At 46.9% G+C, this 23,250-nt stretch overlaps 1 protein-coding gene across 1 annotated transcript in view; it reads right to left on the bottom strand.

The window, feature by feature from the left end:
• RGS11 (regulator of G protein signaling 11) overlaps positions 1–23,250 on the bottom strand; it is a 1,486,254-nt gene that overhangs the window by 48,584 nt on the left and 1,414,420 nt on the right. The window contains exon 16 of the mRNA XM_086939774.1: positions 17,267–17,349. Coding sequence (XP_086795900.1) covers positions 17,267–17,349 — 83 coding nt within the window. The remainder of the gene's footprint in view (positions 1–17,266; positions 17,350–23,250) is intronic.

Genomic DNA, 23,250 nt, shown 5'->3' with positions numbered 1-23,250 from the left:
ACCATGGCCTGCTATCAGCCTCCAACCGCTTTCTTTCCCCCCACCAATTTTTTTTTTTACATTGTTTTATGGGACCATCTTTCCCCCCACCAATGATGTTATTCGATTTGCCTGTTTTTTTAATCATATGGTTATATTTTATGGGAAATAAGCAAGCCCGCAAAAGAAAAGCTTCCAGAAGGAAGAAAGGAGTGTACAATTCTACCCGCTTGGGAAACGCGATTCTTCTCCCTCGTTAAGAAAATTATTTTTTCCTGGAGTTTTATATAGCTCTAGCCTGACCTGGGGGTATCGTGGCGCTTTACAACAGTGTTTCAGTGGAGATATTTAATAAAGCAGTCTCAAACAAAAGTTCGGAAGTCCACGAGTGCTGCAAATTCTTGAGGTAGTAGTAGAGTATTGAGGAGGTTTTGTTGCAGGCACTTGTAGAGGTAGTTCAAGGGTGCTGCAAATTCTAGAGGTAGTAGTAGAGTCTTGGGGTGGTCTTATTGCATGCATTGATGAGGTAGTTCAGGAGACCTGAGGAAGCCTCGGTTTTGGCTGTGGTGAGTCAGATGGAGTTGAGGAGGAGGGCTTTAAGGTGCATTTTGAATTTAGTTAAGGACGGGATTGTTCTGATGTCTACTGGGATGGAGTTCCAGATTTTGGGTGCATTTCCCGCGAAAGACCTAGCAGCGGTTGATTGCTTGCGTGCTCTCATGGGGATGAGAAGGAGGCAGTTGGAACTCCTGAGGTTCCTTGTCTGTCCTGCCCTTTCGAGTTTGGCAGCAAGGTACTCCGGTTTCCCTGTGTGTAGTGCTTTGTGCATGAGGCAGGCTGTTCTGAAGTACGCCCGCTGGTCGATTGGGAGCCATTTTAGATCTCTTAGAGCAGGAGAGATGTGGTCGTATTTCTTGACTCCAGTGACTATTCTGGCTGCTGCGTTGAGGGTTGTTTTGAGGGGGGCTAGGTGAGTTTTTGCGGTGCTGGCTAGGGTTGCGTTACCGTGGTCAAGTCTAGATAGCACCAGTGCTTGGGTGGCTTATTTGAGGTCGTCTTTCTTGGGATTGAATGGTTTAATCTTGTAGAGAAGTTTCAGGTTGAGGACGGTCTGAATTTTTGATGTGTTTGGTCATGTCCAGTTTGGGGTCCAGGGGGATTCCTAGTGATTTTACGAAGTTAGCTAGGGTGAAGTTGCCTTTAATAATATCCAGAGCTTTAAGCCATTCAGCAATGTGTGGGTACTCTTCTTTGTTGGAGATGAGGAGGATCTCTGTTTTGTCCTGATTACGGTTAAGGGGATTTAGAGATAGCCAGTGATGGATATCTTTTAGGGTGTTGTTTAGTCTGCGGATGTCATCAGGGGAGGAGGATTCCAGATAGATCTGTGTGTCATCAGCATATAGATGGAAGGGGATATTGGCATTTTTAAGTATGGAGGTGAGGGGTTCCATGTAAATGTTGAACAGTTGCGGTGAGAGCACTGAACCTTGTGGCACACCCCTGTTGATGGGGTGGAAGTCGGAGGTGAAGCTTTTGATTTTTATCCTTTGCTATCGGTTGTGGAGGAAGGAGGTGAACCAGCGGAGGACCGTTTCATCGGCACCCACCCTTTCTTGTAGGGCCTTGATGAGAAGATGGTATTCTACCGTGTCAAAGGCTACCGATAGGTCAAGGAGAATGAGTAGGTATCAGTGATCATTATCGAGTGACTCGCGAATATCATCTGTGATTTTAAGGATCGCCGTCTCCATGCTGTAGCTTTTTCTGAAGCCTGATTGGTGGGGATTAAGAAGGTTGATGTTGTCCATGTGCTGAGTCAGTTGTGAAAGGACGCATTTTTCAAGAATTTTGGAAAGAAGGGGGAGATTGGAGACGGGTCTGAAGTTGTTCAGGTCTGGAGTCCAGGCCTGCTTTTTTTAGTAAAAGCGTTGTTTGGCCTTCTTGGAGGCAATCTGGTATGATGCCATTTCTCAGGGAGCTGTTAATGATTCTGCACCAGAACGGGGCTATTGGGAGTTTGAGTTTCTTGGTCAGTTGAGAAGGTATGGGATCAAGGACGTGTGTGGCAGGTTTGGAGGTGGAGATTAGTTTGATAACCTTGGCTTCCTAGATTGGACTGAAGGATTTCCAAATGTTGGTGAGGTGCCTGCATGTGCTTTCAGTTGGGAGTGGGGGCATGCTTACACCGGCGTGGTTGGTGGTGATGTTAAGTGAGAGCTCAATCTTGGAGATTTTTTCTTCAAAGAAGTTGGCAAAGTTTTCACTAAGTTCTTTAGAGGCCTGGGTGGGGGGCAGGTTTTGTGCATTGTCTGGGGCGGAGCAGAAAAAGTTCGACTATTCCTTACGTATGTATTTTTTGTAGTTTCTTTGAGCTTCTTGGAGTTGTTTGAGTAGGCTGGTGGAGGGGTTGCTTCTCCATAGTCTTGTTTGGGCTCTAAGTTGTCGCCTTTCGTTATTGATGTCTGTATTGTACCAGAATCTTGAGGGGAAGTGCCTGGCTTTTTTTTGTTTCAGAGTGGCTATCTGGTCAAGAATGGATGTCAGGGACGTGTTGTAATGGTCAATAAGTTTTTTGTGAATAGGTCCCCTGTAGGAGAGTAGGGTCTGCTATCCTATGGTCACCCCAATTTTTGCTTTTTGCTTCACTGGTTTTCGACTTACTGAGGCTGTGGGCCTGCTAATCAGACCCCCAGCCTGCTGTTCTCTCTCTAAATTTATAATACATGTGCTATAGGTACATACCCCAATTGGAAATGGACTCCTTGTCAGCCCCTGTACCATGCACTATAGGTGCTCAGGGCATAGGTGCCACCAAGGCCTACCAGGGGCTGAAGCATAGCTTTTGCCACCCCTGGCTGGTTCTTAAATTGACACAACTGGCTGATCACTCAGCTGGGGCAAGTGGGTGTAATCACCCCTTGCTTAGATATAGTATACCTATATCTAAACCTATATCTGGACACATATAAACCTGTGAGTCACTCCTATGGAAGGCCTCATCAATCCTGGAGGCAGAGTGCGTGGTTTTATGTGAGATGGAGCTCTGGCATGAGCTGAGCCTGTCTGCAGCTGTCGGGAACAACTCCCTAAGCTGATCCAGGATAATGCCATACCATATACTCTTAAGCGCCTTATAATCCTCGCGGTTATATAGCAACTTTGGTTTGGCTTTATCAAAACATGTCGTGTAAGGTGTTATACGAATTGGAATACTACCCCCTCACCAGTTCTGGCGACGGGGGTTGCATTCCACCCTTCTAGAGGGATAAGACATGTTACTTTACTGAAACGCGGTTGATTTAAAATGAGCCTCAGATCCAGAAAATGGATGCCTCTGCCACAGACACGGGTCTGGCCTCCTGCTGCTGACCGAAACTCAGCAAATGGTGGCCTGTACAAAGGGTTTCCTGTCGCAGGGCGGTGTCAAACCACCCCAGACAGGAAATAGTGGATTGTAGCAGGGAGGTTTCAAAGAAACCAGACACTGCCTGGGGAGCACAAGGCTGCCCCTTGCATAATCCGGCCAAACTGGTTCTGGGGCATCCCAGCCCCAGTACCAGCGTGGCCTGGATCAAAGGAAAGGGGTGTAACCACCCCCTTCCTGGGTCCCACCTATAGGAGGGGTCCTAGCAGGATGTCCAGCCCACCAGATTCGAATAAGAGTGGGAGCAGTGCCAATGCAACTCAGATCATCCTGAAGAAACATAAGAAACTAATTCTGGAACCTTCGACATTCTATTCAACATAGAAGACTGAAGAATCTCCCTTGTGGTCAAGGAGTGACCACCCTGTGCATACAGGCACCATCCAGCCCTCGACCCTTGCTTTGTTGCAGTTCCCGCCGGAACTCGAGCAACAGAGATCGACGAGATTAAGCTTGCCTGCCTTCTCCCAGCCCGATCCACAGTCCCTGCAGAGCTGAGACCAGTGGAGGCGACAGGAAGCGTGGGGTACGCCATCTTGAAAAGGCCACAAGACGCTGACCGTGCAGTCCACGAGTGACCCTCGAAGCTGTACACCGGGGTTTGAGAAGCCCTCACCCCGAGCTACACTTGCACCAAAGCTACCCCCTCCACACTCAACGAGTGCTGCGTGGGGCCCTTCTGCTTGTGTTGGCTCGACGCATTGGCCCGGTCACTTGCCAGCTGGCTTGTGGCCCTTGTGCCGACGAAAACTTGAATACGACTGGCTTTTCTGGTTGCTCCAGATCTGCACCAGCTCCTGTGAAAAGGAGCCCCCACTCTGACCCTCCTGGTTTGAGTAAGAAGCAATCTCCCGGTTCCGCGTGGATTACTTTTGCCAAGTGCTGTTTGCTGCAATCTTGAGGCCGACGGTGCTGACGGCGAGAGCCTACGTGGGACAGATCGTGGCCTGCTCCTGGACGTCGCAGATGCCCCAGAGCCCACGTGACAGCGGAGAGAAGCCTCTCGACAACCATCTGATTGCGCCCGACATTGCCTGGTTCCGTCCTGGTTCCATCCTGGTCACTGCTGAGTGACCCAGACTCTGTCCCCTTTGCTTTCAGATACATCTCGACTTCGATCCGCCCTTGGATCACACCGGACACTTCTGCTTCCCATCGCCTGCAGCTTCTTCAGCTCCAAGCACCAAGAGCCTGCGTGTCAAAACCCGACGCCACTTCGACCCTGTGCACCCACTTCCTGTGGGTGAGGTAACATTGCAACGCCGGTGTTCCTACACTGGTCCACACCTCTAGGGTCTGTGTCTTAAGTTTTGTTCCTCTAGGTTCAGCGGAAGTATCTTTAAACTCACTTTGTGTAACTTTTACGCACCGTTGACATTGCATTGGTGCAAGCCGCACTTTCCGTGCTGCACCCGAATTCCGTGGGCTACTCTCGACTTCAGCATTGCTAGTCCTGACTGCTCCCAGCGATTCTTTAGGCCCTAGGCCTAACCACTGTTCGATTGGTATCTCTTATACCACTTTCTTAATATATGGTTTGAGTGGCCACCCGCCCTCATCCATAATTGTGCAACTTTGTATGTTATACTGTGCTTTTGATTTAACGCTTGTGCCCCTTTCCTCATAAAGAGTACTGGGGATTAATTTAGAAATAAACACATATATTTTTATAATATATACTTGTGTGGTGTCCTTTCATTTGATTACAGGATTGTATGTGGTAAAACAGCTCGCTTAACACGACCTCTTAAGTTAAGCCTTTAAGGCTGCTTAGTCCATGCTACCACTAGGATAGCTTGTCTAACAAGGTTGACTTACAACCAGACACCTTTGGGGTTTGTTTGGACTGATACCAAGTGGTTCCAGAATTGGAAACACTACATATCAGGCCAACTTCTCACATTGGTGCGCATCGGTGCGGATTTGAGCTTGCTGTTTGTTTTACCATTGCAATCTTTATATCAAATTGAAAGATCACATCAAGTACCTTAGGTACATATAAATCAAAAGCTTAGCATATTAAGTTCTACTGAACTTAGTAGTTGTAGATTAAAGGGATTAGCACACCCTGACTACAACTCACTAGCAAGGTACAGTAGGAAAACACTTAGTGTAGGTAAGTGCACCACTTACACCTCACTAGCAGTCATGTCTGATACAGGTGGAGCCTCAGGCTCTGCTCCTGTAATAGTTGACCCTACCAAGGCAACTTCCAGATATGACAACCTTAGCCACAAAGACTTGGGTGCCTTGTGAACAGCAAGGGGCCTAAAAAAGGGCAGAGGCCCTACCATTCCTTCCCTGATAGCTATCCTGGAAAAGGATGACTTAGATAAGGTGAGTCAGGCTCCCTTAGAGTCAGGAGAAGGCCAGAACTCCCCTGAGAATGAGAATCTTCCAGAAGAAGAAGAGGAGGAGTAAGAGGAAGAGGAAGGCTCAGATGTAGAAGAGCCTGAAGATCAGGATCAGAGGGTGACCCAGGTACAGGTTGGCAGGCTTAACCAGGCCAATCTAGACCTACATGGGGGTGGAGAGGGCCAGCACCTCCCCAGATCCCATAACCTAATTCTCCCAGGCAACAGGAGGGTGAGATCTCCATCAGGGGACTCTCATGTTTCTAGTGTCTCAAGAGAATCTCCAAGGGGAATGACTTCCCCCCAGAGGAAAGAGCATAGGGCCAGGATGAGGGCTGTCCAACTCCAAATAGAAAGGGAAGAGGTAGCCTTGGCTCAAGCTAAACTTGCTTTAGCAAGAGAAAGAAAATTGTGTGGCTTAGATGCCACTGGTGGCAGCAAAGTTCCTAAAGAAAAAGACAGGGCCTATGATAATAGAAACCTGACAAAAATTGTGCCCCCCTACAAGGAAGGGGATGACATCCACAATAGATGACTGCTCTTGAGAGGGCCTGCATGGTACAGCAGGTCCCTGAGGATCAGTGGGCAGTAATTTTATGGTACTCCTTTTCTGAGAAAGGGAGGGATAGGCTCCTCACTGTTAGACCTGAGGATGCCAAAAACTACTCTGTCCTGAAGAGTGCTCTTATTGAAGGGTTTGGCCTAACCACTGAGCAATACAGGTTGTTGTTCAGAGACACCCAAAAAGCACAGACTCAGGACTGGACTGATTTTGTTGATTGTGCCACTAAGGCTCTGGAGGGTTGGCTGCAGGGAAGTAAAGTCTCAGACTATACAGGATTGTACAATCTTATAATGAGAGAGCAGATCCTTAATAACTGTCAGAACCAGCTGTTGCATCAATACCTTATTGACTCTGATCTGACCTCTCCCCAAGAATTGGGAAAGAAGGCGGACAAATGGGTCAGAACAAGGATTAAGCAGAAACCCCAGAACCATGGTGACCAGAAGAAAACAGACCAGAAGGGTGGGAATCAGAAAGATAAAGAAAAGGACCAGAAGTCTTCAGGCCCCCAAACTAGTAATAAGGAGGGTGGTTCCCAAAATGACAAAAAGAAAAAGAATGATGGCCCAAAGAAACCTTGGTGTAATACCTGCAAATCAGTTTCACACTGGGGCAGTGAATGCACTAAGAAAAATCCAGTTCCTGCCACTGCAGCTCCTAAAGCAACTGCACCCCCTAGTACAGTCAGCAGTGGTAGTGCACAACCTAAGGGGATAGTAGGGTTAACCTTGGGTACTGAGGTGGAATCTGGCCTAGTCAGAATCCCCACACAGGCAGTTCTCCTATATGATGTGGACTTATCTTTGACCACTGCAGTGAGCCCCAGTAACCTGGGCAAATATAGGCAGACTCCCTTAATCAATGAGAAACTGGCTCAAGCCTACAAGGACACTTGTGCCAGTGTCACTATGGTGACACCAGACTTTGTGGACCCTGGTCAGATTGTACTAGGTGAAAGTTACCTAGTGACCAATGCAAGCAACTCCACTACTTCACATAGTTTGGCTGTTGTGAACTTCTCCTAGGGGGGGGTAGATGGCCTAAAGAAAGTTGTTGTGAGTGCAGACCTCCCAGTAGACTGTCTGTTAGGCAATGATCTTGAAAGCTCAGTTTGGTCAGAAGTGGAGTACAGGACTCATGCAGAAATGCTAGGGATTTCAGCTCATGTCCTTGCAGTGACAAGGTCTCAGGCTAAGAAGTGCCTTCCTGAACCAGTGGTGGATCTTGAAACATTAGACCAACCACAACCCAAGAGAAGGAGCAAGAGGGTTAAGGCTGTGCCTTCCCACTTTCCCCAGGTTGAGGATCAGGTTTCACAGGAAACTGATTCTGCAGTCCAAGAGGAGACTGTCTCTGAGGAGCTTGAACCTGACCAGGTTGAGTTTCTGGGGACAGGGGGACCCTCAAGGGCAGACCTGGGGCAGGCCCAATTAGATTGCCCTTCACTTGAACCCCTCAGACAGCAAGCTGCTGCTGAGGCTGCAGGGAATGCTCAAGGTGCCCATAAAGTTTATTGGGATGAAGGACTCCTTTATTCAGAGGCTAGAGACCCCAAGCCTGGCACAACCAGGAGGTTGGTTATACCTTTGAAGTTTAGGGGTTTCCTTCTCACCTTGTCCCATGATATTCCCCTTGCAGGACACTTAGGCCAGAACAAGACTTGGGACAGGCTTGTTCCACACTTTCACTGGCCTCACATGTCAGCAAATATCAAGGAGTTTTGTCGCTCCTGTGTCACTTGCCAAGCCAGTGGTAAGTCAGGTGGCACAACAAAGGCCCCCCTGATACCACTACCTGTGGTGGGGGTACCCTTTGAAAGAGTTGGAATAGATATTGTGGGTCCCATGGATCCTCAAACAGCATCTGGGCACAGATTTATACTGATGGTAGTGGATCATGCCACCAGGTACCCAGAGGCAAGTCCCCTGAGGACCACCACAGCACCTGTGGTGGCAAAAGCCCTCATTGCAGTTTTCTCAAGAGTGGGCTTTCCAAAGGAGGTTCTTTCAGACAGAGGTACCAACTTTATGTCTGGATACTTAAAAGCAATGTGGAAAGAGTGTGGAGTAAACTATAAGTTTACCACACCCTACCATCCACAGTGCAATGGGCTTGTTGAAAGGTTCAACAAGACCCTAAAGGGAATGATAAAAGGTTTACCAGAGAAGCTTAGGCGGAAATGGGACATCCTTTTACCCTGCTTGCTCTTTGCTTACAGAGAGGTCCCACAGAAGGGGGTTGGCTACAGCCCTTTTGAACTTTTGTTTGGCCACCCTGTGAGGGGTCCATTGTGTTTGGTGAAGGAAGGATGGGAGTTACCTCTCAAAAAGCCTAAGCTAGATATTGTGGACTATGTACTTGGTCTCCGCTCCAGGATGGCTGAGTATATGGAGAGAGCATCCAAAAACCTGGAGGCCAGTCAAGAATTACAGAAAGCTTGGCATGACCAAAAGGCTGTTCTGGTTGAGTTCCAGCCAGGGCAGAAGGTGTGGGTGTTGGACCCAGTGGGGCCAGCAGCTCTCCAGGACAAATGGACTGGACCCTACCCTATCATTGAGAAAAAGGGAGAAGTCACCTATGTGGTTGACTTTGGCACCCCTAGGAGCCCCCACAGGGTGCTCCATGTAAACCGTTTGAAAGCATTTGTTGACAGGGAGGACATGAGTCTCCTCATGGCCACAGATGGGGAACAGGAGGAAGAGAGTGACCCTCTCCCAGACCTGCTTTCCCAGAACCCTGATGATGGTTCAGTTGATGGAGTAGCCTTGGCAGGCAGCCTCACTGAGCAGCAACAGGTGGACTGCAGACAGGTGTTGCAGGCCCACAGGCATATGTTTTCACTCACACCCAGCCAGACTAATTGGTGCACCCATGAGGTGGACACTGGTGACAGTCTGCCTGTGAAGAATAAGATCTACAGGCAACCTGACCATGTCAGGGATTGTATAAAGGCTGAGGTGCAAAAGATGTTGGAGCTTGGAGTGATTGAGCCATCAGAGAGCCCATGGGCTAGCCCAGTGGTCCTTGTGCCAAAACCTCATACCAAAGATGGAAAGAGAGAAATTAGGTTTTGTGTGGACTACAGAGGTCTGAATGCTGTCACTAGGACAGATGCTCATCCCATTCCAAGAGCAGATGAGCTCATTGATAAATTGGCTTCTGCCAAGTTTCTGAGCACATTTGATTTGACAGCTGGCTACTGGCAAATCAGACTAGCTGAAGAGTCAAAAGCTAAAACAGCATTCTCTACCCCTAGTGGACATTATCAGTTTGTGGTAATGCCCTTTGGTTTGAAGAATGCACCTGCCACCTTCCAAAGGCTGGTGAACCAAGTCCTTGCTGGGTTGGATGACTTTTGCGCAGCATATCTAGATGATATTGCTGTCTTTAGCTCCACCTGGGAGGATCACCTGATCCACCTGAAGAAGGTTCTGGAGGCCCTGCAAAAGGCAGGCCTGACTATCAAGGCTACTAAGTGCCAGATAGGGCAGAGTAAGGTTGTGTACCTGGGCCACCTAGTAGGTGGGGGTCAGGTTCAACCACTGGAGAGCAAGATCCAGACCATACAGGACTGGGCTCCTCCAACTACCCAGACACAAGTCAGAGCCTTCTTGGGCCTGACTGGGTATTACAGAAAATTTGTAAAGAACTATGGCTCCATTGTGACACCATTGAATGACTTGACATCCAAGAAGATGCCCAAAAAGGTTCAGTGGACAGTTAGCTGTCAAAAGGCATTTGATGACCTGAAGAAGGCCATGTGCTCTGCACCTATCCTGAAGAGTCCTGACTACTCCAAACAGTTCATTGTACAGACATATGCTTCTGAGTTGGGGGTGGGAGCTGTGCTTTCACAACTTAATCAAGATGGTCAAGACCAGCCCATTGCGTTTATTAGCAGAAGTCTGACCCCCAGGGAGAAACGTTGGTCAGCTATTGAGAGGGAGGCCTTTGCTGTGGTTTGGGCCCTGAAGAAGTTGAGGCCATACTTGTTTGGTACTCACTTCCTAATTCAGACAGACCATAAGCCCCTCTTGTGGCTAAATCAGATGAAGGGTGAAAATCCCAAACTGCTCAGGTGGTCCATTTCCCTACAGGGGATGGACTTTACAGTGGAGCACCACCCAGGGACTGACCATGGTAATGCAGATGGTCTCTCCAGGTACTTCCACTTAGAACATGAAGACTTATCTGGTCAAGGTTAAGTTTAATGTCCCTGCGTTTGGGGGGGGGGGGGGTTGTGTGAGAGAGTAGGGTCTGCTATCCTATGGCCACCCCAATTTTTGCTTTTTGCTTCACTGGTTTTCGACTTACTGAGGCTGTGGGCCTGCTAATCAGACCCCCAGCCTGCTGTTCTCTCTCTAAATTTATAATACATGTGCTATAGGTACATACCCCAATTGGAAATGGACTCCTTGTCAGCCCCTGTACCATGCACTATAGGTGCTCAGGGCATAGGTGCCACCAAGGCCTACCAGGGGCTGAAGCATAGCTTTTGCCACCCCTGGCTGGTTCTTAAATTGACACAACTGGCTGATCACTCAGCTGGGGCAAGTGGGTGTAATCACCCCTTGCTTAGATATAGTATACCTATATCTAAACCTATATCTGGACACATATAAACCTGTGAGTCACTCCTATGGAAGGCCTCATCAATCCTGGAGGCAGAGTGCGTGGTTTTATGTGAGATGGAGCTCTGGCATGAGCTGAGCCTGTCTGCAGCTGTCGGGAACAACTCCCTAAGCTGATCCAGGATAATGCCATACCATATACTCTTAAGCGCCTTATAATCCTTGCGGTTATATAGCAACTTTGGTTTGGCTTTATCAAAACATGTCGTGTAAGGTGTCATACGAATCGGAATACTACCCCCTCGCCAGTTCTGGCGACGGGGGTAGCATTCCACCCTTCTAGAGGGATAAGACATGTTACTTTACTGAAACGCGGTTGATTTAAAATGAGCCTCAGATCCACAAAATGGATGCCTCTGCCACAGACACGGGTCTGGCCTCCTGCTGCTGACCGAAACTCAGCAAATGGTGGCCTGGACAAAGGGTTTCCTGTCGCATGGCGGTGTCAAACCACCCCAGACAGGAGATAGTGGATTGTAGCAGGGAGGTTTCAAAGAAACCAGACACTGCCTGGGGAGCACAAGGCTGCCCCTTGCATAATCCGGCCAAACCGGTTCTGGGGCATCCCAGCCCCAGTCCCAGCGCGGCCTGGATCAAAGGAAAGGGGTGTAACCACCCCCTTCCTGGGTCCCACCCATAGGAGGGGACCTAGCAGGATGTCCAGCCCACAAGATTCGAATAAGAGTGGGAGCAGTGCCAATGCAACTCAGATCATCCTGAAGAAACATAAGAAACTAATTCTGGACCCTTCGACATTCTACTCAACATAGAAGACTGAAGAATCTCCCTTGTGGTCAAGAAATGACCACCCTGTGCATACAGGCACCATCCATCCCTCGACCCTTGCTTTGTTGCAGTTCCCGCCGGAACTCGAGCGACAGAGATCGACGAGATCAAGCTTGCCTGCCTTCTCCCAGCCCGATCCACAGTCCCTGCAGAGCTGAGACCAGTGGAGGCGACCGGAAGCGTGGGGCACGCCATCTTGTAAAGGCCACGAGACGCTGACCGTGCAGCCCACGAGTGACCCTCGAAGCTGTACACCGGGGTTTGAGAAGCCCCTACCCCAAGCTACACTTGCACTAAAGCTACCCCCTCCACACTCGACGAGTGCTGCGTGGGGCCCTTCTGCTTGTGTTGGCTCGACGCGTTGGCCCGGTCACTTGCCAGCTGGCTTGTGGCCCTTGTGCCGTTGAAAACTTGAATACGACTTGCTTTTCTGGTTGATCCAGATCTGCACCAGCTCCTGTGAAAAGGAGCCCCCACTCTGACCCTCCTGGTTCGAGTGAGAAGCAATCTCCCCGTTCTGCGTGGATTGCTTTTGCCAAGTGCTGTTTGCTGCAATCTTGAAGCCGACGGTGCTGACGGTGAGAACCTACGTGGGACAGATCGTGACCTGCTCCTGGACGTCGCAGATGCCCCAGAGCCCACGTGACAGCGGAGAGAAGCCTCTCAACAACCATCTGATTGCGCCCGACATTGCCTGGTTCCGTCCTGGTTCCATCCTGGTCACTGCTGAGTGACCCAGACTCTGTCCCCTCTGCTTTCAGATACATCTCAACTTCGATCCGCCCTTGGATCACACCGGACACTTCTGATTCCCATCGCCTGCAGCTTCTTCAGCTCCAAGCACCAAGAGCCTGCGTGTCAAAACCCGACGCCACTTTGACCCTGTGCACCCACTTCCTGTGGGTAAGGTAACATTGCAACGCCGGTGTTCCTACACTGGTCCACACCCCTAGGGTCTGTGTCTTAAGTTTTGTTCCTCTAGGTTCAGCGGAAGTATCTTTAAACTCACTTTGTGTAACTTTTACGCACCATTGACATTGCATTGGTGCAAGCCGCACTTTCCGTGCTGCACCCGAATTCCGTGGGCTACTCCCGACTTCAGCATTGCTAGCCCTGACTGCTCCCAGCGATTCTCTAGGCCCTAGGCCTAACCACTGTCCGATTGGTATCTCTTATACCACTTTCTTAATATATGGTTTGAGTGGCCACCCGCCCTCATCCATAATTGTGCAACTTTGTATGTTATACTGTGCTTTTGATTTAACGCTTGTGCCCCTTTCCTCATAAAGAGTACTGAGGATTAATTTAGAATTAAACACATATATTTTTATAATATATACTTGTGTGGTGTCCTTTCATTTGATTACAGGATTGTATGTGGTAAAACAGCTCGCTTAACACGACCTCTTAAGTTAAGCCTTTAAGGCTGCTTAGTCCATGCTACCACTAGGATAGCTTGTCTAACAAGGTTGACTTACAACCAGACACCATTGGGGTTTGTTTGGACTGATACCAAGTGGTTCCAGAATTGGAAACACTACATATCAGGCCAACTTCTCACATCCCCCGTGGAGGTATAGAGGAGGGAATTGATTTTTTCTTCTAGGTCGGTCATGTTGATCTGGGTAAGGTTTTTGGTCCATTTGGGTTCTTCTTGGATGGTGGGTTGTAGAGTGGCTGGCTGAGTGAGGTGGAAAAGGATTAGGTGGTGGTCAGACCAGTCTACAGGCAGGGTGTGGAATATCTTCACTGTGTCACATTTGGCGATAATGGCATCAAGGATTGCTCCCTTGTTGTGAGTTTCTTCTGTGTAGTGTTGCGAGAGGTTGTTGCTATGTAGTAACTCGCTCAGGTTTTGAATTTGCAGGTTGCTATCTTCATTCCAGTATAGGTTGGGGTCTCCGAGAATTAGGTTATTCGCCTCTTGTAGTGAGCAGTGTCAGACAGGTGCTCGGTGAAAGTTGTGGAGTTGCCTGGGGGGTGGTAGATAAGGTTGCAGGTTAGTGTTTTGTTGTTGCTGTATTGATGTTGACTGTTAGGCACTCAAAGGTGTTGTAGTTGAGGGAGTCTTTTTCCAAGATGGAAATATTGTCTCTGTGGATGATTGCAATGCCTCCTCCTCTTTGGTCTTTTCTGTCTTTGTTGGTGATAGTGAAGCCTGGGGGAACAATAGTGTCTAGGAGAGGTGCAGAGGAGTCCTTGAGCCAGGTTTCAGTGATGAATGCTATGTCGTGAGTGAGGATGGATTCAGATAGTTCTGTGGCGTGTTTGATGGCTGATCTGCAGTTTATGAGCATTCAGTTGGTGAGGATGTCTCTGCTTTGAGTTTTTTCGTTAGTGGGGCTGTGGGGATGCTATTGCAGGTGGACGGCGGCCTGGATGAGTTAGCAGGGGCTTGGACTCTTCCCAGTCCAGTGATCACCTGGATTTTGGATTAGGGAGACAGCGAACAGATTGTCGTATGAGGAGGCGAGGTCCGCCGCATCACTCTCAGACATGGCGTCTCTGGTTCTTTTGGGTCTCTGGGCCCGAGGGGTGATGGGGTTGGCTTCCCATCCTCGTGGGGGGACTACAGATGGTCTTTTTTGTGTGTGGAGGAGTGGGTCTGCTGGGGCTCCGTGAGGTTGGCTACAATATCGGTAAAGCCCCGGATAATAGTTGCCATTTGGCTTTCTAGCTTGGAGAGACGCTGCTCCGTTTTGGGGTCATTGCGATAGCGGGGCTGGACCTGGGTGGGACTGTTGGGTCTTGGGGGGAGGAGACCTGGGGTACTGGGAGGCCTAGTGGTGATTGAGTTGTTGGTTCTGGGTCCGGGGGAAGAGAGTTTCAGTGGGTTGCATCGCCTTGTTTTGTGTTTTGTCCGTGTAGGGTCTGGGCGGGACCGTGAGAGTATGGTTGCAGGGGTCTTGTTGGAGCGTGGGCTCAATGTTGCCTGTAGGTTTGGGTGAGGCGGGCAGTCAGGTAGTTCGGGGTTACATGAGGGATTGGCGGGGTGGGGGTTGGGGCCAGCAGGTGGCGGGGGTTGGGGGTGGGAGCCGGCAGGTGGAGGATGGGGATGGGTGCTGAGGATAGGGGGAGGGTGGGTCTTGATCTTGATGGAAGTGGGCGGGATGTCATGTGGCGGGGGTCTTGCTGGGGGGTAGGAGCTTTATTGGGTTTGGGGAGGTTGGTGTTCCGGTTGTTCGTAGTGGGTTCGGGTGGTTGAGTCTTGTTCTCTGTGGGGGTGGGGGGCTGTCATGGGCTGTAGGGACTAGCTGAGGTGTAGGTGCTACATTGCCCCAGCGTTCGGAGAGGTTGGTGTTCAAGTTGCTCATAGTGTTTTGGTGTGGGAGAGAGGCTGGAGGCAGGTGAGGGTACGTGCCTGTAGGAGGTGGGTAGGAGATGGGGTCTGAAGCAGGAGGAAGAGGGTTCCTGTTTCCTTTGTGTGTGGTGAGGCGAATGTCATGTAGTGGGGTGGAGTGAGGTTGATAGGGACTGTTTGGGCAGTAGGTGGCGGGTGGCGGTGGGAGCCGTCCAGGGGGTGGAAGCGTCCTGTTCTGCCAGGGGGTGGTAGGTTGGATGCCGCTTAGAGAAGGGCGTGTGTGGTTGCTCAGGATTACTGGAGCTGGGGGTGGGAATTATTAGACTCCATGTGAGGAGCAGAAGGAAGATGCAATGAACCTTGATGTTAGAGATTGCTGTATATACAATTGCAAAAAAGAGAAAGGGGAGGCTGCTCCAGTCTTTCACACTGTGAGCAAACTGCTTGCACCTTTGCATATACACATAATGAATGGCCTGTGCTGCTTGAAACATGGTATTTTATTATTGTATTTATATACCACCCTTATAAAGCATTGAAGCACTTTAAATATCCATTGATTGAGAATTGCAAACAGTATTTATGTAATGGAACAGGTGCTCATATACAGTGCCCAATAACCGTCTGGTTGAATTTGCTCTATATTTTGAAAGGTGCACTAAGACAAAAACAAACCTTAAGGTAAGGACAGACACATTGATACCCATTTATTGGCTGATTAGTACAAAGTGAAACAAGAAAACCTGGACCCATTGTGGCTTCCTCACTTAAATTGTGTTATCAGGCAAAGTATTTACTTCACTAAAACTCTTTTTTTTCTTTTTTATTATATATAAAAGCACTTCCAGAAATATGAGTTCAGACTGCCAGTTGTACAAAAATAACACTTTAAATAAGTACTTCTCAATTCAGTGCTATAATGTGCCTATTGGTGTCAAAGCTTCCACTTTAAGGAACAGTAAATGTTGTAATGCCCAGGAAAATGTGCTGTATGTCTAAATACGTATAAGGTCAAAGGCAAGACCTATTGGCTATGCCAATGCTTTGTTTTTAAATAAGGGGGTTTTTATAGTGCGCATGGCTACCCAAGAAGGGCTTTCAATCGCTAGCAGGTCTTAAAGAAGTGTGCTGTTTACGCAAATAGATGAATTTTGAGTTGCTCTCTGAAACTTAACAAATTGTTCTATGTCCTAAGGTTGTTCAGCAAGGAACAAGATAGTTTGGAACAAGATAGGTAGGGATGCTGTGGGAAGATAAATTGTTTGATCTCAATTCTCTATTAGTGCAGTAGGGAGTAATGAGGTAATTAAGGATATGTAGACCAGGCCTATGTTTTACCCTGTGAGCAATGCAAAGGGCTTCCTGTTGTATTCTTCTAGTTATTGTCAGTTATTGTCAGTCCGTAATGTTTAGTGAGAGCAGGGCGTGCTGACTGCATTTTAGGAATGCCCAGCAATGATTGAGCCTCAGCATTTTAGATGACTTGCAGCTTCTTTGTGAAAGATAGTGGGCAGCCTTAATAAAGAGAGTTGCTGTAGTCTAGGCGAGATAGTACAAACCCTTGGACCACTATTCTGTGTGCTTCTATACAGAGCCATTTAGAGGGTCTTTCTCAGAGCTCTGAGGAGGCCAAAACATGAAACCGCAACTTTCTTTGCCTGAAATGTCATGGTGAGCTCTTTGTGCAGTGTAACCCCAAGACAATTTTGCTTTGAGAAGTGCGCACTTGCTCAAACACGGGGGGGGGGGGGAGGGGGGCAATAAAGTTAATCCCATAATGATGGGCTGTTTCCAATTACCATGACCTCCTTTTTGTCTCCGTTCAACCTGAGGTAGGTAGTCGCCATCCAGCTGGTAGCCTGCTATAGAAAGAGGGCAAGTCTTTCAGATGTGGAGTCTATGTTGGGTGGCAAAGAGACAATAATCTGAGTAGTGACACCATAGTAAATCCTAGGGAGCACGTGAGTTCTGATAAAGAGCAGACCTACAGTCTAAAGAGCATACGACTCAGAGAAGAGCCCTGTGGCACCCCACATTTAAGCTGATGAGTCGCAGAGAGAAAGGGCCCTTCACTAACTTAAAAACTCCAATTGTTAACCAAAGATGTTCATCTCTGCCGGAGCCGATATTGTTATACATATTGTAGGGAGAATGACACCATCATAGCGTTAGGAAAATAAAAGATTGCATTGAAATAACCTAGAAAAATTAGACTTTACTTACCCTTTTTTTGTCTCTGGGGGGATGACGGCTTGACACAGTAAGCTCTTGTACATATCGGACTTTAAATACCGTGGATAAGAATCCTTGAAGAAAAGGAGGAAAGCAGTCAGCTAACATATGCAATTAAACTCCACGATTGGCTGTAACTGACAGAGATAACAAATACATGTTGCTTAATTATTATCCAAATAAAGAGAGTGTAGAATTATATTTATAATAATGAGTTTTGTGAAAGTGTTTTGACACTTCATGACGTCGCAAAGTTTGTCACTTATCAAAACCCAGCTGAAACGTTAGCCACTTTAGCAGGAATTTTTCCATTTTTTTTTTAAACTTCGCAAAATTGACATTGTCCAGCTAGCTTACGTTGAATTCCTCTTCTTTGCATATGACATTATGTACATTTCTGTTAGTATGTGCGCAAGCAGAAATATAGTCATAACCATAAACTCAAAACTAATAGGAGAGAGTAGCAAATAGGACAGTAGCCTACATGCCGTCAGACCGGATTCAGGCAGGAGAATCCTGATTTTTTAATGACAAGGTCAGCTCGTCATGAGGCACGGTTGAGCTGTGCTTATGACGAGCTGATCTTGTCATGAAACTATAGTATTCAAGCATTTTCAGCACAGGAGGGGAAAACCCCTAGCAGCCAAGGTGTTAAGCCAAACATGGCTTTAACTTAGGCGTCTTCCCACTAATTTCCCACCCACTACTTTTAAAATATTGCCATGCATGCAGTACCTAGACATCTTGGGCCTTATTTATGAGAAGTGGCGCATCGCTCTGTGAAAACAGCGATGCGTCACTTCTCAGTACGCCCTCCTTGCGACATGATGGATGCGTTATATTTACTGTATGACGCACCATGTCGCAAGGAGTATCTGTTGGTGCAAAAGTGACCCATTGCTGGGATGTTTCTGAAAACAGACACAACTCCAGCAATGTGTCCTTTCACATGGGGCAAGCCCCATATGAAAGGGCTGTGTCAGTCTTATGCCTGCTGTGAGGCAGGTGTAAGATATTGACGCAGTGGTGTCCCAGAAGTGGTGCCCTGAAATCACATAGATCTCAATGCGCCACTTCCACAAAGCTTTTTGAGAGGGAACGCCCACTCTGCATACATTATACCTGGCACAGGTATAATGTGGCGCAGGGGTTTACAAAGTGTCGCATCTGCCTAGGTGCGCCACTTTGTACATAGGGCACGACATGGTGCATTTCTTACACTTCTGGTACGTCACAAAAAGTGTTGCACCGGCAGCGTAAAAGTGACACGAGGACTCATAAATAAGGCCCATTGAGTTATACAAACACATGTGTAATTGTACACCTACTACAAAAACCCTGAATCCTAAAATCAAATGTCATATAATTCACACAATCTTAGACCCAGAGCCTTAAGGCATATTAATGCAATTGGTGCGGATGTAGCAACACACACTGTGAGTTATTTCTTAAAAATAAGGTCACTAGGGCCCTGATTACAAGTATAGGTGCTATTTAACGCACCTGATAAATAACAATACCATGCGGTTCGTTATATATCCGGTGCGATAAATCACACCTATTAAGAGTTTCTGGAGATTAATATGCAGATTTTGAAGTTTATAACACTTCAAAATCCGCATGATACAATAACTACCGTACTGTTGTTTCCTATTAAATTTCGGCAGGTTTGACCTGTCAGAATTTAATGAAGTTTAGGTTTTATTAAATAACACTCATCTCGTAATTTCAATCAGTGTGTAAACAGGGGTTTCCACACTGGTCGGAAAAAAATAACTGACTCCTAATCAGGCCCTTAATCTGTGTCTATTTAGGGTGCTGTATATTAACTGTGAAGGGGACATAGGGACTCGCATGAACACTTCAGTTCCCACTAGTTTAGCCTTAATAGGGCAAACTACATTATCCACACTGCATTGCAAACTGGCAATTCTATATAAAGGACATTTAAACATGAAGGGGCATATTTACAATAGAATGGTGGAGCGTAGCACTAAGCTAAAATCGCTAACGCTGTGCTCGCCAATCTGAGAACACAGGGACGCGCCAAATTTTCAATGATGCGATGTACCCCTCCGTTTTCCCTGGCGCTGACGCTAAATTCAGCTGCCTGGTGCCAACACAGGCACCCTTGCACCAAAGTGCAAGGGTGTCTACATTGAGGGAATTATTGTTTATGTGGAGAAAGGTGTCCCTTTGTGCATATAAACAATCAATAATGGTGATTTGTAACTCCCAGCACACATAGAAGTTGCAAATCGTCATTTTTGGTAATGATTGTTTATTTGCAGGAAGGAACATCTTCCCTCACATAACCAATCATTAAGGTGATTTCAGTTTCTATTTGTGCTGCACAATTTAGCACACATAGAAACAGCAAAAAAAACGAGGAGAACTTAAGCATTTCTCCTCTTTTCGCCATGTTAAGACCGAGTTTTCCCTGGTCTTAATTTTGGCGCTGCCTCCTATTTTCACCACCCTTATAAATAGCGGACAGCGTCGAAATCATGGGTGTTGTGAGGAAATGCCGACCGCAACACCTATTGCCCTATGCTTTCACTCTAAGTGTAGCGTGGAAGGGGGCCTTATTTTCAAGGTGTCGTTAAGCCACATTAAGTGGCTTAACGCCGCCTTTATAAATAAGGCGAAGGTTTACTGCCACAAGAATGTCACACAAAGTGACGTTTATGTGGTGATAAGCCCCTTGTAAATATGCCCCGCAGAGCCTACGTGCCGCTGTTTCGGTCCATTTAGCCCTCATTTGGCCTTTGTGCTCAGAATTATCATCAGTTTTCACCATTTGTGACCCACAACACACGGTCCTTGGTGGGATGAAGTTTTAGGTGGTTGATGATGTTTTGACTTGCTTGCATACCAATATACATATATATAAGTTAAACATATTAATCTTTGCCATTGCTCATATTCAGAAGTATTAGGTGAAAGCCTTTTAGTAGGCTTTGTCGCATGGACAGTCTGTGTTCTTTTTTCTCATTACCCAAGATACTTATAACTTCTCCTATGTGTCCGGATGCTGTCCAGTGAGGGAAGTGACAGAGAGAAGCTCATGTTTCTAGAAGGGAACATTTCTAAAGTCCCAGGACAGAGATTTACTAATATTTGCGCCCGAAGTTTGGGAAGCACACTTTGGGGCACTATATACTGATCAGAGCAAAGTGGGTGCTTCCATTGCCTCTCCGAAGCCCTTCCATGAGTACCGATTGGAAGGTGTGAGGTAAATTACTATGGGTGAAGTAGAATGTGCTATTGTTAAATTGCAACCCAATACAGCACCTGGCCTAGATAAGTTACCCGGGATCTCTTTCGGACTGAACCAAAAATCTGGGCCCCATACTTGTGTGCACTGTTTAATGCCATTTTGAAGGGTATGGATACCCCGGACACCTGGCATGGGGCTGAGATATTCTCCATACACAAAAAAGGTTGCCCTCTCCTACCCTCAAACTATAGGCCCATTAGCCTAATAGATACTACCCAAAAACTTATGGGACAGGTCATTTTGGATTGAATACAGGGTTGGATAGAGGAGATGGAGATACTAAGTCCTTATCAGGCAGGCTTCAGGTTGAGTACATCAACTGTCGACCAGATATTTAGACCAGCTACTTTACTGGAAGACGGTGGGTATAGAGGGTGGCAGCCTCTATCTCATATTTGTCGACCTGAAGTCTGCCTTTGAGTTAGTTCCCAGGGAAAAACTATGGAAAGTATTATGAGACCTTGGGATCCCACCTTACCTCCTTGATGTGTTAGTGAGGCTACACACAGGGACCTATGCCCAAGTAAGATGCAGTAAATATGGGGAACTCTCTGCACGCTTCCCTGTCAAAAAAGGGGTACGCCAGGGGTGCATGATTGCCCCTACCCTATTCTGCCTTTACATTAACGGGCTCATTGAACATCTAATTATTGTCAAAGATAGCGATGCACCAAGGCTAGTTTCAGGGAGGGTGCCTGCGTTGATGTTTGCAGACTAAACTTTGTTGCTGTCCAAAACATCAACGGGCATACAACGCACTTTGGATGGTTTTGCAGAATTTAGCAATTTAAGGGGCTTGGAGATCATTCTAACTAAGACAAAATGTATGATCTTCAATCCCCCCAAAACCACCCATCCAAATCCCTCCCTATGAGGTACACAGCTGGAGAGAGTGAGGACATTTGAGTACCTGGATATTATATTATCAGAACATCTTGAGTGGGAAACCCAATTGGCCAAGGCAAGTCTGAGGTTAACACAGACAGTGGGGGGGGTCATGAAAATGCATAGAACAGCTACGTTCAAGCCAGCTGCCCTTGTTATTGAAATATATAAAGCTCAGGCAAGTGGGGCTACCTTACATGGGGCCGAACTGTGGGGGCTCTGTAGGCCCACAAACCTCATGAAAATAGAACACAATTTCATGAGGCAACTAGTGGGCATTCCTCGTAGCAACCCCTTAGTCCCCCTCCATATGGATTTGGGTTTGCAACCCATTGATGAAGAGATCGCCATAAGGCCTATCACATTCTGGCATAGGCTCTGGGCGACACCAGAGTTGTCTTGCTATTGAGCTGAACTCAGGGAGGTCCAATCTAGTCTAGTTAATAAGAAAATATCATGGCTTAACCACACAAGGGATCTCTGTACTAAGATAGGTAGGCAGGACCTCTGGAAAATGCCTGAGCTAGCGTGCCCACTAATAGCCAGGAAAGACCTTGTGTGGCTTTATAGGCAACATAATCTTATAGCCCTCCAAGAAAGGGCCATCTGTGGTCCGCTGACACTAGAGTTTCTTCAAGTAAAGGCCGAATACAGAAAAGAACAGTGTCTGGATGTGATCTATCCCCCTTTGGCTAGGAAACTATACATCCAATTCACAATGGGGACCCTTCCACTAATGACGCTCACCAGTAAATGTGACATAGAAAACAAGGAAGAATGCCCGGTGTGCAAATATAGGGTAGAGTCTGAAATCCATGTGCTTTTTCTGTGCCCTGCATATTCTGTATCACACAAACGTTGGATAGCCCCAATATGTAGAAACCTAGGGTTCAGACACTGTCAAGAGGCATACAGGATATTAAAATACAACACCCATCCCCCCTATTGTTTTTGCTGTTTCGCGCTTCCTGAATGGTATGTGGCAAAAGCGCAGGGGCTTTTTGAAGTGACTGTGTGGAGAGTTTTATGTATGCCCTGTTTTTAACAAATTCAGCTAGGTTTACTCAATGGGGACATTTGCATTACTTCTCAATTCTACTATTCATTTGATCCCAATACCTACCAGCCTCAAATGAATTTTACAATTGTTTTTTACTTGTTTTTAGGATAATGGTTAGCCAATATTGTTATACTGTAACAAATGTAGATATATGATTGTACTGTCTACCGTTATCTTTTTTACTTTTTCTCTTTGTTGTTTTATGATGTAATAATGCACTTTTATGGTCAGAGTTGGCCGAAATAAAGTTATTAACTGAACTAATATTTGACACAATATTTGATACTGAGAAAGGAAATGATTGGCCAATTATGATGAGTTTACATTTTGGGTCACCTGTAAAGCTCATCACTTGGAAGGATTATTTCTGCACAACAGCTCATAAGGTTAACACCTCATCACAACTGTGTGCCTTCCAACAGAGTAGGCTAACCCTACAAATAAATCACAAATTGTTTGCACATATTTACTCATGTTTACACATATGGTACCTGTGAGAAATTGTTGACTTAGGGAGGTGAAACCCCACTCAACCAACAGACACAATCCTTGTTAGGGTGACTCACAAAAAGTTACACAATTAACTTGTTCTTAATTCCCTGGTTGCATGCACATAGCAGTCAGGCTTGACTCATAGGCCATGTTTAAAGTATTAATGCAGCACACAAACAGTAATAAAGTGAAAACACAACACATGAAAAATCTTGCAGCAATTTAGAAAAATAGATTAAAATAAAATACATTATTTGA

The sequence above is a fragment of the Lissotriton vulgaris genome, chromosome 10, assembly GCF_964263255.1.
Source record: "Lissotriton vulgaris chromosome 10, aLisVul1.2, whole genome shotgun sequence".
Lineage (NCBI taxonomy): Eukaryota > Metazoa > Chordata > Amphibia > Caudata > Salamandridae > Lissotriton > Lissotriton vulgaris.
The sequence above is the reverse complement of the archived record's forward strand: the minus strand, read 5'-3'. Positions and strand labels throughout refer to the sequence as shown.